Consider the following 20044-nt stretch of genomic DNA (forward strand, 5'->3'; position numbering starts at 1 on the left):
AGAAAAGTCTATCGGAACTGGCAGCGACATTCACAAACACTATCTCTGTATCCCTCTCAATCATTCTGCGTTTTAAAAGCCCGAAACAAAATACAAATCAAACCTAAACCTAGCCAACAGGAAAACTCAATTGAAAGGAACATTTCATACCCAAATCTAAAAAAATTTACCAGTGTTGATGGGCCATAGATTTTTCCCGGTGGTCTGATTCTGCCTCTTTCTTTGCTTCTTTCTCCATGTCTCAGGCCTCATTTCCTCTCTCTATTTCTATCTCCGTGTACATCGTATTTCTCTCTTGGCACCATACGAACTCTATCTCTCTTTGTGACTGCATCTTTTGTTAGGAATCAGAAAAACTTATGAAACAAATAAGGAAATTTTGGGAGAAATCTCTGTTCTTTATTGAAGAGTAAACCTGACTATCTTATAGCGTTACAGAGCAACACTTGAAAAACAAGAAAAATAACAGCCCACGTTTCAGAGCTCCTAATAACGTGGTAAGACTAATTCAAATGAACAACTAGCCCTTAACAATAGGGATTTATTGACAGATTGGCAACAGCCCACCAACAGCCCACTAAAGCAACCTAACGTCTAGCATAACAAAACATAACAATTCTTCCCTTAAACTAAATGCTACAAGCATTCAGTTTATATCCATCTCAGAACAAACTCCCAATAGCCCTCGCAGGTTCAAGAAAACATCCAGCTTGAGTGGTTTAGTCATCACATCAGCCAACTGTTCTTGTGTACCACAATGCACCAGCTCCACTGTACCAGCCTTTGTGAGCTCTCAAAGAAAATGGAAACGCACATCTATGTGCTTACTACGACCATGCATTACTGGATTTTTTGAGAGTTTGATTGCAAAACTATTATCACAACGAATAGTGGTTGACTTGCCTTGATTTTGACTCAGCTTTCCTAACACCCTTTTCAACCATACTGCTTGGCATGCACACGAAGCAGCAGCAATAAACTCTGCCTCTGTGGTAGATAGACTCACTACTAGTTGTTTTCTTGATGACCATGATACTGCTCTTGAACTCAATAAAAACACATAGCCTGAAGTACTCTTTCTGTCCTCCAAATCTCCAGCATAATCACTATCAGTGTATGCAGCAAGTTCATCATCTCCTCCCTTCTTATAGAAAATTCCAAACTCAGTTGTTCCTTTCAAATATCTTAGCACCCTTTTTGCTGCCTGTAAATGAAGCTCAGTAGGATTCTCCATATATCTACTAATAAGACTCACCACAAACATCATGTCAGGTCGAGTAGCTGTTAGATACATGAGACTACCCACAATCTGTTTATAGTAAGTCTTGTCCACCTTAACTCCACCTTCATCCTTCATGAGCTTAAAGCTAGGAACAATGGGATTATGAAAAAAATTACTTTTATCCATTCCAAACCGTTTCAGCACCTCCAAAGCATACTTCTTTTGACTGATAAAAACACCATCAGATCTTTGCAAGACTTCAAGACCAAGGAAATACCTCATCTTACCAAGATCTGTCATGTCAAACTCATGCTTCATGGAATTTTTAAACTCTGTAAACATCAATTCATCATTTCCAGTAAAAATGAGATCATCAACATAAAGACTTACAATTAATACTTTGCCTTCTTTGCTTGTCTTGATGAATAGAGTATGCTCATAGTCACACTTCTCAAAGCCTTCTTTCATGAAATAGGCCTCTATACGGCTGTACCAAGCACGTGGTGCTTGTTTAAGCCCATAAAGTGCCTTCTTTAACCTGTAAACCTTCTGTTCATTTCCCTTTTGCACATAACCACAAGGCTGCTCCACAAAAACCACTTCATTCAACTCACAATGTAAAAATGCAGACTTCACATCTAACTGGTAGATAGTCCATCCTTTTTGAGCTGCAAGTGCTACCACCAATCGAATTGTCTCCATGCGTGCCATAGGTGCAAATACTTCAGTATAGTCTACCCCATGCTGCTGAGTATACCCCTTTGCTACAAGCCTAGCCTTGTATTTGTCCACTTCTCCATTTTCATTAAACTTGGTCTTATAAATCCATTTCACTCCAACCTTCTTTGCTTCCTTAGGTAACTCCGTCAATTCCCACGTACCATTTTTTTTTATTGCTTCCATTTCTAAATCCATAGCTTTCCTCCATTTCTCACTCTTCACAGCATCTTCAAAGTAAATAGGATCAATAGTTGCAAACATGGCCAAATGAGCCAAATGAGCTTCATTATCTTCTTCAAAAATGCCTTCCCCTGTTTCATACTCTCATCCAAATTGGTGGTCTCCTATTCCTCCCTTCATTTGAGCTAGGAGAGCTTTCTTCAGTCAAGGAATCAGAGGAAAAATTACCTTCAGCTGCTTCTACATTAGCTTCAGGATCAGATTCAGATTCGCTCCCCTCTTCATTAGGATCAACTTCATTTCCCTCTTCATTGTCATCAAACATAGTTGCTTCCTCCTCAAGATCACCCCATTCCAATTCACTCACAATGGATTCTTCATATTTCTTACCCCAATCCCAATTCTTGTCTTCTTCGAATACAACATCCCTACTTGTTATGATTCTTTGTGAAACTGGATCATAAAGCCTGTAAGCCTTGGACTCTTCACTAACTCCCAACAAAACACAACTCAAGCTCTTATCATCCAGATTAGTTCTTTTACTGTCAGGCACATGAACATGGGAGATACATCCAAAAACTCTAAAATGCTCAACTGAAGGCTTAACTCCGCTCCAAGCTTCTTCTGGAGTCTTGTTTTTTACTGCCACTGTTGGACTTCGATTCAAGACATGCACTGTCCAATTTACTGCTTCAGGCCAGAAAGTTTTTGGAAGTTTCTTTTTGGAAATCATACTACGAACCATATTCATAATAGTTCTATTCTTCCGTTCTGCAACACCATTCTGTTGTGGTGTGTAGGCAGCTGTCAATTGTCTTCGTATGCCATTTACATCACAAAAATTGATGAACTCTTGTGATGTAAACTCTCCTCCTCGATCAGTACGTAACATTCTAACAAACGAGTTTGTCTCCTTCTCAACATGTATCTTAAAACTCAGAAAAACAGCAAAGGCTTCTGATTTCTCCATTAAAAAATAAACCCATGTTTTTCTACTAAAGTCATCAATGAAAGTAATCAAATACCTCTTCTTGCCATTTGAGATGGGCTTGATTGGTCCACAAATATCAGCATGCACTAATTGAAGAATTTGTGAAGCTCTCCAGGTGCTTTTCCTTGGAAATGAGAACCTTTGTTGCTTCCCTACCAAACAAGCCTTACACAGCCTTGAGGGAGACTTAAGTTGTGGTAAACCATTCACCATCTTCTTCTGCTGAAGAGTCTTTAAGCCCTTACAGCTCAAGTGTCCATATCTACAATGCCAAAGTTGCACCATATCTTCCATGATTGTGTTGAAACAAGCAGATGCTATAGGCTGAGATATAGCATGCAGTATGAACATTCGATTCAAAGCCATCTTCGTCTCCATTATTAAGCCTTTCTCAGGATGAAACACTTTACACTTTTTACCTTGAAACAGAATGTTCAGCCCTTTTTCTTGCAATTGCCCAATACTTAGTAAATTGTTCTTTAGCTCCGGCACATAAAACACTCCTGTGATTATCTGTACTCTTCCATTAACTTGTAGCCGTACATTGCCCTTTCCCATCACAACCATACTTGAGTTGTTGCCCAGCTTTACCGAATCTCTGAAACTTCCATCAAAATCCAAGAAGTATTCCTTCTTTCCACACATATGATTGCTGCATCTTAAGTCAAGGAACCACATATCTTCTCCATTTGCCTTATTCATATCAACATAAGACATCAGTAACATCTCTTCTTGAGTCTGAGCATAGTTGGCTTCCTCCTCCTTGCTTGGACATTCCCATTGAAAATGCCCAAGCTTATGACAGTAATAGCACTCCACTGTGGCTTTGTCGAAGCTTTGTCTGCCTCATCCCCTTCCTCTTCCTCTAAAACTTCCACGGCCTCGACCCCTTCCTCCAGATTGTTCTCCATGTGTAATTTTCAAAGCGTGTTCTTCTTCCTCATGAGAACTCATGCGTTGTTCGTGCACAAGCAGGCTGCTTTGCAACTCATCATTGGTTAAGGTGTCTATATCCTTAGACTCTTCAATGGAACACACAACATAATCAAACTTTGGAGTCATGGATCTCAAAATCTTTTCAACTACAACATCTCCCTTGTCATCACCATTTGCTTTCATCTTGTTGGCTATGGTAAGAGTCCGTGCAAAATACTCATTCACAGATTCCCCTGCCTTCATGTGAAGAATTTCAAACTCCTTCCGGAGAGCTTACAAGTGAGCACGCTTTACTCGTGTTGTACCTTGATACTTCTGTTTCAAAGAATCCCATATGTTCTTTGCTGTATCCTTGTTGAGGATTGTCTCCAGGACCAAACGATCTATTGCTTGAAATAGATAGTTTTTTGCTTTCAAATCTTTCAACTTCTGATCTTCAATGTTCTTCCTCTGAGCATCTGTGAGACCTTCTGTTGCTGTAGGAATCCCATTCTCCACTAAGCCCCAGTACTCCTTAGAACGCAAGAAGTTTTCCATGAGCATTGCCCAATGATCATAATGCCCATCAAATTTCGGAACAGCTGGTTGCATAAAAGAATTTTCTGTCATCGTACTTCAATCACTACACACGTAGAAGACTGCTGCTTCTAATTTTAACCAGGCCCCATGACGGCGCTCTGATACCAAATGTTAGGAATCAGAAAACTTATGAAACAAATAAGGAAATTTTGGGAGAAATCTCTGTTCTTTATTGAAGAGTAAACCTGGCTATCTTATAGCCTTACAGAGCAACACTTGAAAAACAAGAAAAATAACAGCCCACGTTTCAGAGCTCCTAATAACGTGGTAAGACTAATTCAAATGAACAACTAACCCTTAACAATAGGGATTTATTGACAGATTGGCAACAGCCCACCAACAACCCACTAAAGCAACCTAACGTCTAGCATAACAAAACATAACATCTTTCTCAAGCCCTTCGTTTGTATTTTTACCGCTCTGTTCTCTTCCTTTTTATCCGTACAGCAAGCAATGCTTCTTTTTTTTTAATAAATTTATGCGGTTAATTTTTATATTTATAATGAGAGGCTTTTAAACGTTATAGCATTACTAAGCAAATGATACACCGTACGATTTTTTTTTTAGATTAAACTGTATACGTGTCAGTTTTTTAGATAGGCTTTTTTCCTAACGTGGCAACACCTCCTTAAAGGTTTCTGCTATTATATGTATAGATATAGATATAGATATAGATTAGAAGTATGAATATGGTCTGATTTCATTTAAGGCAAAACATTGAAGATAATAGATTTACTTCCAACAAATTGTAGTGGTCGACTACTAACATATATATATATATATATGTATGTATGTATGTATTCCTCCTGGCTTGTGTGTTGCTACTTTTTCCAATTTTAAAAACTTATCTTGAAGAAGTTAGAGGGTAGATATTTTCATTAAGCTTAAACTTTGGGTCTCAAAGAAGTCCACATAGTACAGGTATTTTGGATCCCTTTTTGGTAAAATCGTACTGTTTCCACCTTGTGGTTAATGCTTTTGGAAATTATGTACTTTATTGTCTCTTTCATGAACAAAATATTTTTGAAGCTCTTTGTTTTTTTTTGGGCCCTTCACAGTTTATATATGTTTTTGTACGAGTCCTTACTGAAGTTGCATTTTGTATCACATTTTGTTATTCTGGCTCCTGCTCTAATTACATTACCCTTAAAACTAATTGTTGATTGTGTACTTTTACATCATAGAAAACCTGCTGATGGCATGCTCATGGGCCCTGCTTCCCCCAACAACTCTGATAGACTTTCTCCCGCAGTTAACAATTATCTATCTGAGGCATCAAGACAAGAAGTCTGAGTAAGTTAATTTTACTGTTATAGTTCTGAAAATCAATGTTTCGGTGTTTTGTCTATTTGCCTTTTGTTATTCATTCATTGATTGTAATGTTGACTTTAAATCCATTGATTATTTACCTTCATCAGTCAGTAGTTTCTTGGTTATTCTTTGTGCAATTTATTTATATTTATGATATAGAACATATTCATTGTATCCTCAATACGCCTTGAAACTCTAATGCAGCCTCGGGGAACACCTGAAAATGGATATTTATGGCAAAGAGTGAATTCCCAATTAAGCTCCCATAGCCAGCCATATTCCTTGAGAGAAGCTCTGGCTCAGGCACAGTCTTCTAGGATTGGAGCTTCTGCACAAGTACTTCAAGAATCTTTGCACCCGATATTGAGACAAAAAATTGGTACAGTTTTGGACAGAAAAATCGATTGCTTGTTTGATTGCTGCAACAGCACCATTTACTCCAAGAAATTACTATTATTTTTGTTTTACATTTATTGTAGCTATTTTAGGCCACTGATAATTTCACATTCACTTCAGGAGCTTTGGGAAGAAAACTTGAGTGCTTCTGTCAATCTCCAGGTTTTGGAAATAACAGAGAGATTTTCCATGATGGCTGCCTCCCATAGCATCTCTACTGACTATGGAAAACTTGATTGTATCACAGCCATATTAATGAGCTTCTTTTCCTGAAATCAACCTCTGTCTTTCTGGAAAGCTTTGTTTTCTGTCTTCAACAATGTCTCTGATCTTCATGGAGGAACTCTAATGGCAAGGGAGAATGATCGTTTCTTAAAGCGACTTTCCATCTACTTCGACTGTGAAGGTGTTAAGAAGATCAATCAAAAGAATAATTCTGAAGCAGTGATGAATAAAGGAAGACTGACTCGTGCAAGAAGGACTAAAGAACAAAAGAAGGAAAGGGGATTAAACGACAGTAGCAACAATAGCATTAGTATATTACTGAGAAAGCTACTTGTAGCATTAAAAGGAGTAAGTTAAGCACGAGAGATGCACATGGGGTATCTGTGGAGCTGTTAGTGGACAGATGGCTTAAAGTTATTGGAGGAGTAGAATTTGGGAAGTTGTTACAGGTAGTTAGAGGAGGTTGTTAGTTTTCCCGCTCTTTTATTTTTCTGGTACAGTAGTGATTTGTAGTATAAATGTAAAGGTATACTTTGTAATTCATTCATTCTTTGTAATCACAATTCAGAGCAATAAAATCTCTCTCTCATTCAGAAGATTTTTCTCTCTTCGTTGTTGAAGATTCTCATAGTTTCTTTGATATTTTGCTTAATTGTGATACTCTGTTTTTCATTTCTGATCTTTAACAGAAGGTATGCCCTTTGAAGTTCATAGATTGCTGCTTTTGATCTTAACATACACTATTTTATTTGTATGTTTTGCAGAGTTCCTTCTATTGCTTCATGCAGACAGCAAGGTTAAGGGTCATGCTAATTATCACATTATCGGAGCTGATGTCTGATGTGCAAGTGACTCAGATGAAGCTGGACGGAACACTAGAGGAAAGTGGTGAAGCACGACGGCTTAGAAAATCTTTGGAGGAAATGTCAGATGAAGCTAAAAGCCCCAACCTATTGAGGGAGTGTGGACTTTCTGATAGTGCTCTGGTAACAATTCCGGAAAGATCGGAAGAGAACAGGTGGTCCTGGTCAGAGGTGAAATATCTCTCTGACAGTCTTCTTCTTGCCCTTGATGGAAGCCTGGAGCATGCACTATTGGTAAGTTTTTAGCAATATTTGCATCAGCTTTGAGTTTGAGAAACAGTAAGAATAATTACTCAATTAACAAACACTATGCCTTGACCCTATTTGGATAAGAATGTTACACTAATCAGGGTTAAGGGTTGATCCCTCTTTTTTAAACTTCTGTTTTACATTCTTGCTTTCATTGTAACTGGCACATCTTGTGTGGACATTTAACATTGCTACCAATTCATGGTGGGAGATAAGTCTTATAGAGCTGCTTATTTCCATATATTACTTTATCTGGGTTTGCAATTTTATCAGTAGGTTATAGTATAAGTATTTTTGCTTTGGCAGAGTTATGTTTTCTTTCATCAAAGTAAAGTAACCTACATACACATGTAAAGTTGGACACTTAAAAGGACACATTTCCTATAAGTACTAGGAACTTTGACAATTTACATGTACTTGAGACAAACTTAAATATTCGTAAAATTCATTTCTATAAACTTGAAAGTTCAAAAACGTGTATAAACACCCTTGAACGTTTAGACCCCCAAATACAAAGTAACCAATTCAAGCTTTAGACAAATAACAAGCGTGCGGAAAATGTACATAAGCTATAAACAGAATTGGAAATCAATCTAAGCCAATTATAAATCACATCCACAGCAGAAAATAAAAGGCAAAGATAAAGGGAAGAGAGATGCAAACACAAGGACAACACACGATGTGTTATCGAAGAGGAAACCGAAGTCCTCGGCATAAAACCTCTCCGTCGCCCTCCAAGCGGTCAATAATCCACTAGAAAATGTAGTTGGGATACATGAACAGCAAAAGACCCTCCAAGCCTAATCTACCCGATGTACCTAAGCCCGCCAAGCTTCTTGCTCCAACGTGGTTGCGCCGAACCTTTTTCTTTTCTAGCTTACCGGATTCCGTTACTTGACCATAGCATCCGCCATCTTTGGCATCTTCCAATGCTTCCCAAAACTTCAAAAAACACTCAACACTCTAAATGGGTGTGGGTAGTGTTTGGATAGAAATCTCCTCTCAATAGGTATGACAACGAGAGAGGGAATGAGAAGAGACTACAAGCTCTCTCTAATTGGGTGGGTGTTTTGAAGAAACCTCTCTTAGGGTTTTTCTCTCTGAATGGCCACACATATTTTGTAGGAATGAGGGGTATTTATACTGGTGTGAGAATAGAATGCAAAGAGTCAGTTTTTCCAAAAACAGGGTTGGCTGGCAACTTGACCTCGCGACTTAACTGAGTCGCGAGTTCAAGTCGCGAGCTAGCTAAATGGCCAGTCTGGATTGTTGTCCTGTAGTGCTCCAGCTGGCATGACTGTTCAGCTCCCCTGCATGCTCTGCACGTGTGCAACTTTTGGCGGCTTGCAAGCCGCAAGCTTCCCGCGAGATCAAGCCGCGAGTCTCTACTTCACTGCACAGTCTTGAGCATTTCTTCACATTCTCTCACACATTACCCTTACATGATTCCCACCTAAATACAAGGTTTCTAAGTGCTATATTACAAGCAAATTTGTCATGGAATAAAGCCAACACATGGTTGATTAAATTCAACCTTACAATCTCCCCCTTTGGCTATTCCGTGACAAAACACCCTAAAACAGACTCTAGACTTAAACGTGAGTTTGGGAACAATGGCAAAACTCACTCACACCTAAATCTAGAAACTGTGCAGCTCTTGAATCATATGAACATGAATCTCCTGAAACACAACAATACACCATGATCATTGTATGCAGAAAAGCATGAAATGCATATGAAGCAAGCAATATGTGATCAAGCAAAGATGGAGTTAAGAAACAAACCATGGCTTGATCAAACAAGCAATCACTACAAGGTAGTGATCACAATGCTCATTCACACTTGGAATGAACACTTGAACATACAAGCTAACAAGAACAATGCAAGTTACTTGTATACCCAACACTCAACCAATGCATAATACACTAAGTATATGCATCTAGGAACAATCCTACAAGGGCACAAGAGTGACAGTACTTAACAAGAAAATGCATGACATTTAGTTAACAATACTGATTTAGCAAAATATAAAAGGCAGCATAAAGCATGGTACAGACCATAAAGCCTACAGACAATGATATCAAACCCTAAAAGTTTACAAAAGCAACATGGGTACAAAGCACATTATATTGAATAAAAACTTAAACAATATAAACTAAAAGTGCTTAAAGTTTCTCCCCTTCAAAATGATGAGAAGCTGTGATGCACTAGGAACATATATACTTGTAACCTGAAACACTTGCACAAAACACATTAGACCCTCAAGGTAAAACTAGTAATAAAAGGACAAGTATAATGTAACAAACAAATTGCGATCAAGTAAACATGATGTAAAACATGTGAGCAACTTGATCATACACCAAAACAGTCATATAGAAATGACTACAATGATCACATAGCAAAGCAAATGATCATCCGAACATGCAATCAAAGAAGCACAATAGCATAGGGATATATGCATGTCCAAATCACAAACATGATGCAATGAGAATAACAAAGTATAACTCAAAGCACCATAAAGCCAACAAGAAAACAAACAGAACAAATTTTTCTAGTTAACACAATGTCTTCTCCCCCTTGGAATATGCATCTCTACTATGGAAAATCTCTCCCCCTACAAATGTGCACGAGAAATAGAATTTCTCCCCCTAAGGATGTGCACAAGAGTCATAACAAGAGTCATAAAGAAATGACAAAACACTCCGGTATACTCTCTAGAGTATATTCTCCCCCTTTTTGTCAGGAATAGACAAAGGGTCAAGGAGAAAAGAGGGCAGGATATGAATGTACGAACAATGCTAATGATGCATGAGGGGTGTGAGATGAATGAGAAAATGAAAACTCAATCCTAAGACAAAGTAACATGCTACAAAGCATAAGGTAAGCATGACATGCTAGGATGAAGAAATAAGGTAAAGACCAATGCATGACAAAGGTAGCAAAGGTGTGTGCAAGAGGTGGCTAAATGCAATGCATGACCAATGCATGAAAAATGCACATGTGGGGCAAAATGTACTAAATACACAACCAACGAACTAAACATATTCCTAATGAGGAAACATGAGAAACCCCAAAGTTTGGTACTCATCAGAGTCCAAACAAGCGAGAAAATGTCTAAGAGGCATTTTATCAAATACCTAGCATGCACACTATGAACAATAATGTGAAACAATGCATGAACATCATGAAAATCACCCTTAATACATGTTCTTTCTGCCACAAGGGGCCAACAACCAATGCAACTCAACAAAAGAAACCAATCCCATGAAGAAATTTGACAAAAATTAAGTTTTCCCAACCCCTATGATAAAAATCCCAACCAAGAGCACAAAACTCTCCAAAACATAATCTAAGGATCAAAATCAATGAAAAGAGTTTATAATTACCTTAGAGATGTTACTGGATTGAAAAACCATTCAAATTGGTTGGGTTTTAATGTAAAAATATTGAAAGAGGGGTTTTAGAGAGGATGGGAGAGGTTTAAAACAAGTTTCCCACGAAAAAGCTCTTTAAAAAGCTGATTCTGGGCGACTCGCGACTGGCGACTCGCGAGCCAAGTCGCAAGTGAGCCACGAAACCTCTCTGTATGAACTCGCAGCTTAAACTCGCGGCTTGCAAGCTGCCAAACTGAGTAGCCAAAACTGGCAGCTTGCTGGCAGCTCACGCAAGTAGCCAAAATGAGTGGCCAAAAATTCTGACACTTGTTTTTCAAAACAGAACATGTTTAAACATTGAAAAACAAAGTAAGCACTAAACATAAACACAAAAAGTGATAAAAATCACTTCCAAAAACATATAAAATGATCAAAAATCTTTTTAGATTGAACCATACACGATTGAGCACACACACATCACATTTAGACAAGTACAATCTAACAAATGAATAAGACATTTATTGAACATTAGGCATGTGTGTTGTGTGTGTGTATCAAATGTGGAATAGTTCTTAGTCTAGAGTGAAGCTTCAATGATCAATTCAATCAAGTCATACATAGCTAGTACTAAGTCAAGTGGTCTATCTCAATTATAGAAATGAACATATATGACCTCCCACAAGAAAATGATTACATAAGATTGAAGCTTTTCATTTGGCTTCTTACAATTCATATCATTTGATCATTTTGAATCAATACAACTCATTTTGAGCAATACATCTCATTTTTGAGATTGATGCCTGAAATTTTTGATATTTCAATTTGATGAACAAGTCTTTGGCTTTTGGGCATCAAACATTTTCAATACAAGTCGCTTTCCCTTTTTCCTAGTCAAATACTAGTATATGCGACGGTTTTTGCAGCTCATTATCTCTTTCCATTTTGAGATTTACATTTATTGAGCTCTTTAAGCAATAAAAATAAAAGAGTGGGAAGAGATATAAGCACAAGTCTACGCATGTATTAAAACCAACATGACTATTGACAAATCATTCATGACAAGCTTGAAGATCGATTTACAACAATCACACAAAGATGTCAAGATTTTTCCCACAAAGATATAAGTGCAAAAATAACAAGCTAAGCTCGTAAATGCACAAAGTCATTTGTACAAAGGTACAAGGCCAAACTCACATGTGATATGTGCTCAAACATATACGATCAAACTTTTTGAATTTTTCATTTTTTATGTGGTTTTGGATTTTTTACTCACACAAAACTGAAATATAAAAGTAAGATCAAAAATAAAACAATGCATATAGATAAATGCAAGATGCACAAAATGCATGAAGATATGAAATATAATGCATGAAGGGTCCTACAAAGATCGAAAGAATTAGATCAAGGACCAAAAGAGCAAAAGCTCAACCATAGGAACCCTTCCTCATCCAAACGGAATGATTGTTTAGAATGAGTGTCTCAAGAGAAGTGAGACAAGGGTTGGAAGAATGAGAACCGGAGATGCACATAGATAAGGAGTTAAGAGCATTAAACATTTTCTTTAACAACATGCTATTTTCACTCAAAACCGGTTTACTCTTTTTAGCATACCAAGAAGCTCAAGTTTCTCTTTTCTTTTGATTCTTTTAGAAGCATGAAACTTAGAGTATTGAGGTCTTAGATGACCAAATGCACCACAATGGTGACAAACAATGTGTTTAGGTCCACTAGGCTTTTTGGGAAGGGATCTAACAACAAAGGTTTGTTCTCTTTTTAACTTGGGGCATTGGGGTCTTATGTGACCAATCACACCACAATGGTGGCAAGTTGGAACAAACTTAGATCCATCCAAAGCCTTAGGTTGAGACCTAAACAGAGGCTTAGGCTTAAGAGCCTTTCTCTCCACTTTTTGATTTCGTTTATGTGGAGGAACGTACACCGATTTGTCCTTTGAGATAGAACACATAATAGGCACAAAATCGGGTACCACAACATGATTGCAACATACATTTTCTTCCATTTTAGTAACAGGTTCAGCAATCAAACACTTGGCATACATCTTAAGAGATTCATTTTCAGATTTAAGATCATCAACACGTTTGTTAGACAAAACAAGTTTAGCATCCAAGTCCATATTCAAACATTCAAACTCTTTCAGTTTTTCAAGAGAAATTTCAGCAAGTTTTTTATATTTCTCAACCAATTTGTTGGATTCATTGAGCTTAGCAATCAAATCATCCTTTTCACAAAATAACTTGCTCAAATTCTTTTGAAACTTTTTAGCATTTTTCTTCAAGAGTTTGTCAACAACACCCATAGATTCAAATAACATGTCATCACACTTATGAGGATTAACACTCATAGAGACATTTTCACAAACACGTAGCATGTTACATTCATCACCAACCAAATCATGCAAAGAGTCATACAAAGCACAATCCATGGCAAATAAACACAAGGGGTCAAGGATCACACTAAGGTATTTAAACCACAACAAGTGTACCCGCTCTGATACCAATTGAAAGTTCAAAAACGTGTATAAACACCCTTGAACGTTTAGACCCCCAAATACAAAGTAACCAATTCAAGATTTATGACAAACAACAAGTGTGCGGAAAATGTACATAAGCTATAAACAGAATTGGAAATCAATCTAAGCCAATTATAAATCACATCCACAGCAGAAAATAAAAGGCAAAGATAAAGGGAAGAGAGATGCAAACACAAGGACAACACACGATGTGTTATCGAAGAGGAAACCGAAGTCCTCGACGTAAAACCTCTCCGCCGCCCTCCAAGCGGTCAATAATCCACTAGAAAATGTAGTTGGGATACATGAACAGCAAAAGACCCTCCAAGCCTAATCTACCCGATGTACCTAAGCCTTCCAAGCTTCTTGCTCCAACGAGGTTGCGCCGAACCTTTTTCTTTTCTAGCTTACCGGATTCCGTTACTTGACCATAGCATCCGCCATCTTTGGCATCTTCCAATGCTTCCCAAAACTTCAAAAAACACTCAACACTCTAAATGAGTGTGGGTAGTGTTTGGATAGAAATCTCCTCTCAATAGGTATGACAATGAGAGAGGGAATGAGAAGAGACTACAAGCTCTCTCTAATTGGGTGGGTGTTTTGAAGAAACCTCTCTTAGGGTTTTTCTCTCTGAATGGCCACACATATTTTGTAGAAATGAGGGGTATTTATACTGGTGTGAGAATAGAATGCAAAGAGTCAGTTTTTCCAAAAACAGGGTTGGCTGGCAACTTGACCTCGCGACTTAACTGAGTCGAGAGTTCAAGTCGCGAGCTAGCTAAATGGCCAGTCTGGATTTTTGTCCTGTAGTGCTCCAGCTGGCATGACTGTTCAGCTCCCCTGCATGCTCTACATGTGTGCAACTTTTGGCGGCTTGCAAGCCGCGAGCTTCCCGCGAGATCAAGCCGCGAGTCTCTGCTTCACTGCACAGTCTTGAGCATTTCTTCACATTCTCTCACACACTACCCTTACATGATTCCCACCTAAATACAAGGTTTCTAAGTGCTATATTACAAGCAAATTTGTCATGGAATAAAACCAACACATGGTTGGTTAAATTCAACCTTACAAAACTGATAGGGAGCCCCTTCCCTCGCCACTCCTTACCCCGCACTTCCCACCTTAAAATAGGCCTATGCCAGGTATGCTGAAATGGCGAGGGATCAATTTAATGAGGTGACCTGATTTTCTACTCCCTATTGGCACAGGGATGGGATTTTATTTGGGCAAGTGGCTGATATAGATTTTAGGAATAGGGTTAAGGTCAAGGTAGGGTCTTTGCAGTGCCAACCCAATAGCATTTAGTCAAATTTATGTGGATGTTTGATAGAGTGTTTTTGAAACACGAGGTAAGTTATTATTAAAAATATAATTGTATTTGCCTACTGCCATGGAGTGGATGCTGTGGGATATTGGGTTGATAAGAAAGAGAGGAGCTTCATACACACAGAGACATATCTTTGTTACCATTACTCTTAAGGAAGTTTGTGCGTATTTGACAAATGCGATTGAAGGAATTTTTCCAATTTTGAATGTGGTCATTACTTTCCTACTTTCTTGTCCTGATGAGTAAATGTCATTGAACTAGCAAAAATAATACTATCATTTTCTCCCTTCTCTCACAGGGATCTGTGATGACTATGGATAGATATGCAGCTGCTGAAAGTTTCTACAAACTTGCAATGGCATTTGCGCCCGTCCCAGATCTTCACATAATGTGGTTGCTACATTTATGTGATGCACATCAGGAAATGCAGTCTTGGGCTGAAGCTGCCCAGTGTCCTGTGGCTGTTGCTGGTGTTGTGATGCTGATGCGAGTAGTAAACTGTTATTGGGGCTTGTGGTTCAACCACCCTCAGTCCTTATATGGAAAGTTGACCTTAGAAAATCTGCCTAACTATTTCCCCATTTTCTCACCTTGTACAGTGCAGAGCTGTAAAATTGACTTCATGATTTGCTTACTATTGCGTAAAAATTAACTGCCATCTGCTCATATGTCTAATTAAATTTACTGCAGGCCCTTGTGGCTAGAAATGATGTCGTTTGGAGCAAGGATCATGTAACTGCTCTTCATAAAATTTGCCCAATGGTGAGCAATGAGATCACATCAGAGGCTTCTGCTGCTGAGGCAGAGGGATATGGTGCTTCAATGCTCACAGTTCACTCTGTAGTGACGTACCTTCAGCTTGCTAATTAGCTTTTCTCTCAAGCTGAGCTCTATCACTTCTGTGCCAGCATTCTTGAGCTTGTAATTCCAGTTTATAAAAGCAGGAGGGCGTATGGGCAGCTGGCTAAATGTCACACTTTACTCACTACTATCTATGAATCAATTCTTGAGCAGGAATCAAGCCCAATTCCATTCACTGATGCCACATACTATCGGGTGGCATTCTATGGTGCTTGATTTGGGAAGCTTGATAGAAAGGAGTATGTATACCGGGAGCCCCGTGACATTCGGCTAGGTGACATAATGGAGAAACTTAGTCATATATATGAGTCTAGGATGGACGGCAATCACACTTTACACATTATTCCAGATTCGAGACAAGTGAAGGCAGATGAATTACAGCCTGGAGTCTGCTACCTGCAGATAACTGCTGTTGATGCAGTAATGGAGGATGAAGATTTGGGAAGTAGAAGGGAAAGGATCTTTTCATTTTCCACTGAAGTGTCCGTGCACGTGTGTTTGACCGCTTTTTGTTTGATACCCCGTTTACGAAAAATGGCGAGACCCAGGGTGGATTGGAAGACCAATGGAAGAGGCGAAGTGTGCTTCAGACTGAGGGCTCCTTCCCTGCCCTTGTGAATAGGCTCTTGGTAATTAAATCTGAATCTCTTGAGTTCTCCCCAGTAGAAAATGCAATTGGAATGATTGAAACTCGGACAGCTGCACTACGAAATGAGCTTGAAGAGCCTCGCAGTTCTGAAGGCGATCAACTCCCTCGTCTCCAGAGTCTACAGAGAATTCTTCAAGGCAGTGTTACTGTTCAAGTAAGTTGTTAAGTTTGGTTTTTAATTTCTGTTTTCTGTATTGTCCGTTTTAGCAATTTATATTGCTGACTTCCGGATTGAGTAATTAGAATTACCTTTTGCCCATTCTTTTTGACAATGCGCTGTAATCAAACTTATGGCATTGCTTATTATTTTCTAATTGCTCTTGGCCAACTACATGTGCAGGTGAACAGTGGAGTCCTAAGTGTGTGTACGGCCTTCCTATCTGGTGAACCCGCAACGAGGCTGCGTTCACAGGAATTGCAGCAACTCATTGCTGCACTCCTTGAATTCATGGCTGTTTGCATGCGGGCCATTCGGGTACACTTCAGATTGATTGGAGAAGAAGAACAAGAATTCCACACACAGCTTGTGAATGGATTTCAGTCCCTCACTACAGAGTTATCTCATTACATCCCTGCCATTCTCTCAGAGCTTTGACAATGTTGTAGCATTATTTGTTTTTGGTTATGCTTGATGTGCCCATATTATTTATTTTCTTATTTTGTTATTATTTTTTTCAGTGATGTACAAATATGTGTATACGGACAGTTTTTAGACCCCTTAAACAATTGATTAAACCTAGGTAATTAGCTAAGTTGTTACTTAGTCCAATTAAATAAGTCTAGGTTATCACAATAATAAAGATCAAATCATGCAAAGCAGCGGAAAATAAATAACACACGATATGATCGCCTAGGAAACCAAACCGGTAAAAACCTGGGGAGGATTTGACCTAGTTATCCTCAAGGTAAACTTGAATCCACTATCTGAAAGAATCGAAGTTCATACAAAAGGACTTACAAGCACCCCCGCTCGACTTCCTAATGTTACCAACCAGTAGAACTTACTGACACGACCACGTGCAAGTTCCGAATCCACGGACTCCTTCTTTCTTGGACTCCCACCAGCTACAAGCATCCCCGCTTGTGTGTTCTTTAAGCTTTAATGGCAGCAATTGTTTTGATCATTAAGGTGTAGAGAATATCTCCTCCTTGAAAACCCTAAGTTTGTGTAAAGGAAAGCTCCTCTAGATCTCACAAGAGATTTATACAAACCGCAATATGAGCAACACTAAAACATGGCTAGGGTTTGCCTTTTATACTTAGAACAAATAAGAAACCCTAAAAACGTTTTAAAACAACTAGAGCTGAGTTGGAAAATTCTACAGAAAAGTAATCTGCCCGAGCTTCGATCGATCGAGCCAGGCCGAAAGCCACAGTGCTTTCTGCTTTACACTCGATTCCAACTTTACATTGACATACAACTTTGAGCTAGCTTTAAACACTTCTAAACACATTGTTTTGATCATGATTTGCCAACAATACAAATTAGAGTTCTAAATACACAAAGTCCTAAACTTTAGAACCTAACAAACTCCCCATTTGGCAATTCGTGACAAAACACAACTTTAGAAGTTCAAAGTTTACAAAATGAAAAGCCCTTTACAAAATAATGCTCATAAACCAAATTCAATCCTAACTACTATCCATTAGTTGCAAGTGTAGACAGCAGCTCAATTGAATCAACCTGTATATTTCCTGAAACACTAAACAAAATGCATAACCGCATATGTGGAAATAATACAATTAAACAAAATAATTTCTTGATATCAAACAACACACAAATAAAGACATATATCGATGAATAACTCATAAATATAAATCAATAAGCAGTTTGAAACAAGAAACAAATAAAGTACCAACAAAAACATAAAACTCCCCCTAACATGAATATCCCATCAAAAACAAGGTAAGAGCTAAAAAAGTTAAGTACACAGTGAAGCACCTAGATACAATCTAAAACTCCACAAGCTCCAACCAAAAACAAAAAGTCTCCCCCTGAAAGCAAAAACTCTACAAGTACTCCCCCTTTTTGTGACGGAATGCCAAAGGGCAAACAAGATATCCATCATCAAAAGGGAGGTGGTCTAAACTGCGCCAACTCCGCACGCAAGGCACGGATCTCATCAAGCACGTCCACCAAAATCTGTCCTTGAGCCGCCTGAATGGTCAAGACATGATCCAACGTGCGACGAATGTCTGAATCATTCGTAGCAGTCGGTGGAGGAACAGCAGCATCAGCATCAGCAGCAGCAGCAGCACCTGAAGTCTCAGCAGCAGCTGTACCTGTAGAAGAGGGAGAAGGGGGAACACAACTAGATGACGCACCTCTAGGACGAGAAGGAGGAACTCTCAACTGAGCAGCCCTCTGACGAAGAAAGGTGGCACCTATGGGAGCTATCACATGAACAGGCTCACCTGACGGAAAACCATCTAGACCCAAATAGAGCAGAATCCTATGAATGAAAATAGGATGAATCACCGCATGCCCTACGGCAGAACTCCTATGAACCTCGTTCAAAGAACGAAGGAACAAGTGAGGAAAACAGATAGACGCTCCAGAAGCAAAGGCGTACAAAAACACACATCGCTCTAAAGGGATGGTCTGGAAGTGAGAGATAGGCCACAAGGAATGACACGCGATCCTAAAGAAGAGATAGGCAGTCTCGGTAAGCTCAACGGATGTGATCCGAGGATCAGAACCCCACTGGATAGATGACCCAGTGATGTAAGACATGATAACATCTAAAGAGGGTGACTCATCATAGGGATAGTCAGCATCCCGAACAACCGGCACTCCAAGAGCCTCAGCCACCACCCGAGGGGTAATGGTGAACTCTACACCTCGTATCCAACTCCTAACTAGGGTGTTGGAATCATAGATGTGGCAAGAGAGGTTCGAGTAGAACTCTCTAATCAGGGCGGTCAGAGGGGGATGATCTATCTCTACGAGAGGCAACCAACCCCTAGACTCAAAATTGGCCCTAATGGCCGGATCAAGCGCATCTAACACAACAGCTCGCTCAGACCAGATCTTATGCTTACAGTTCAAGGTGTCATAGGCTTCTCTACACTTATCATTCTTAAACAGCTCTACACTAGGTGGAGACTCAGAGGAAGTGGAAGTGGTCCTATGAGCTCTAGTTTTCCTAGGCATGGTGCTAAGATAAGGATCAAAACACAGAGCGAAAGAACAAAAACCACAAAACCAAAAACCAAGGGCAGACTGCAAGTTAGCACAAAAACAAAAAATAGAATCAAAATCTATATGATGCATGAACAAGTTTAAATGTCATGATGCATGTGCTAATGCAGTGAATTGAGTCAAAAAGATTCAAATTACAAAATTGGCTTGCACATAAAAGTTTTTAACACAAAAACCTCAAAATATAGAAACCACTTGATCAATTTTAAAAAAATTGACGAATTTGATCATTACACATGATATAATAACAACAATAATGACCAATTACATCAATTGGAGAAGCCAATTTCATCAATTTAAGCTAATTTGACAAAATCCCCAATTCGGATCAAATTCAAAACCCTAGAATTTTCAATTTTTCAAAAACCACAAAATTGATCAAATTAAACTATAGGGAACATCAATATAACATCATGGCACAAAAACCCA

At 38.8% G+C, this 20044-nt stretch overlaps 2 protein-coding genes across 2 annotated transcripts; both read left to right on the forward strand.

Moving 5' to 3' along the window:
* Positions 1-6723: 6723 nt before the first annotated feature.
* LOC115986011 (guanine nucleotide exchange factor SPIKE 1-like) lies at positions 6724-15980 on the forward strand. The gene is made up of 5 exons (XM_031108881.1): positions 6724-6741; positions 7325-7657; positions 15202-15393; positions 15594-15743; positions 15918-15980. The coding sequence occupies exons 2-5, from the start codon at positions 7343-7345 to the stop codon at positions 15978-15980; spliced, it is 720 nt and encodes a 239-aa protein (XP_030964741.1). The 5' UTR covers positions 6724-6741; positions 7325-7342.
* A 5-nt stretch (positions 15981-15985) lies between these two features.
* LOC115987889 (guanine nucleotide exchange factor SPIKE 1-like) lies at positions 15986-17067 on the forward strand. The gene is made up of 2 exons (XM_031111502.1): positions 15986-16567; positions 16754-17067. The coding sequence occupies exons 1-2, from the start codon at positions 16445-16447 to the stop codon at positions 17006-17008; spliced, it is 378 nt and encodes a 125-aa protein (XP_030967362.1). The 5' UTR covers positions 15986-16444; the 3' UTR covers positions 17009-17067.
* Positions 17068-20044: the final 2977 nt, after the last annotated feature.

The sequence above is a fragment of the Quercus lobata genome, chromosome 4 (genome assembly GCF_001633185.2).
Source record: "Quercus lobata isolate SW786 chromosome 4, ValleyOak3.0 Primary Assembly, whole genome shotgun sequence".
Lineage (NCBI taxonomy): Eukaryota > Viridiplantae > Streptophyta > Magnoliopsida > Fagales > Fagaceae > Quercus > Quercus lobata.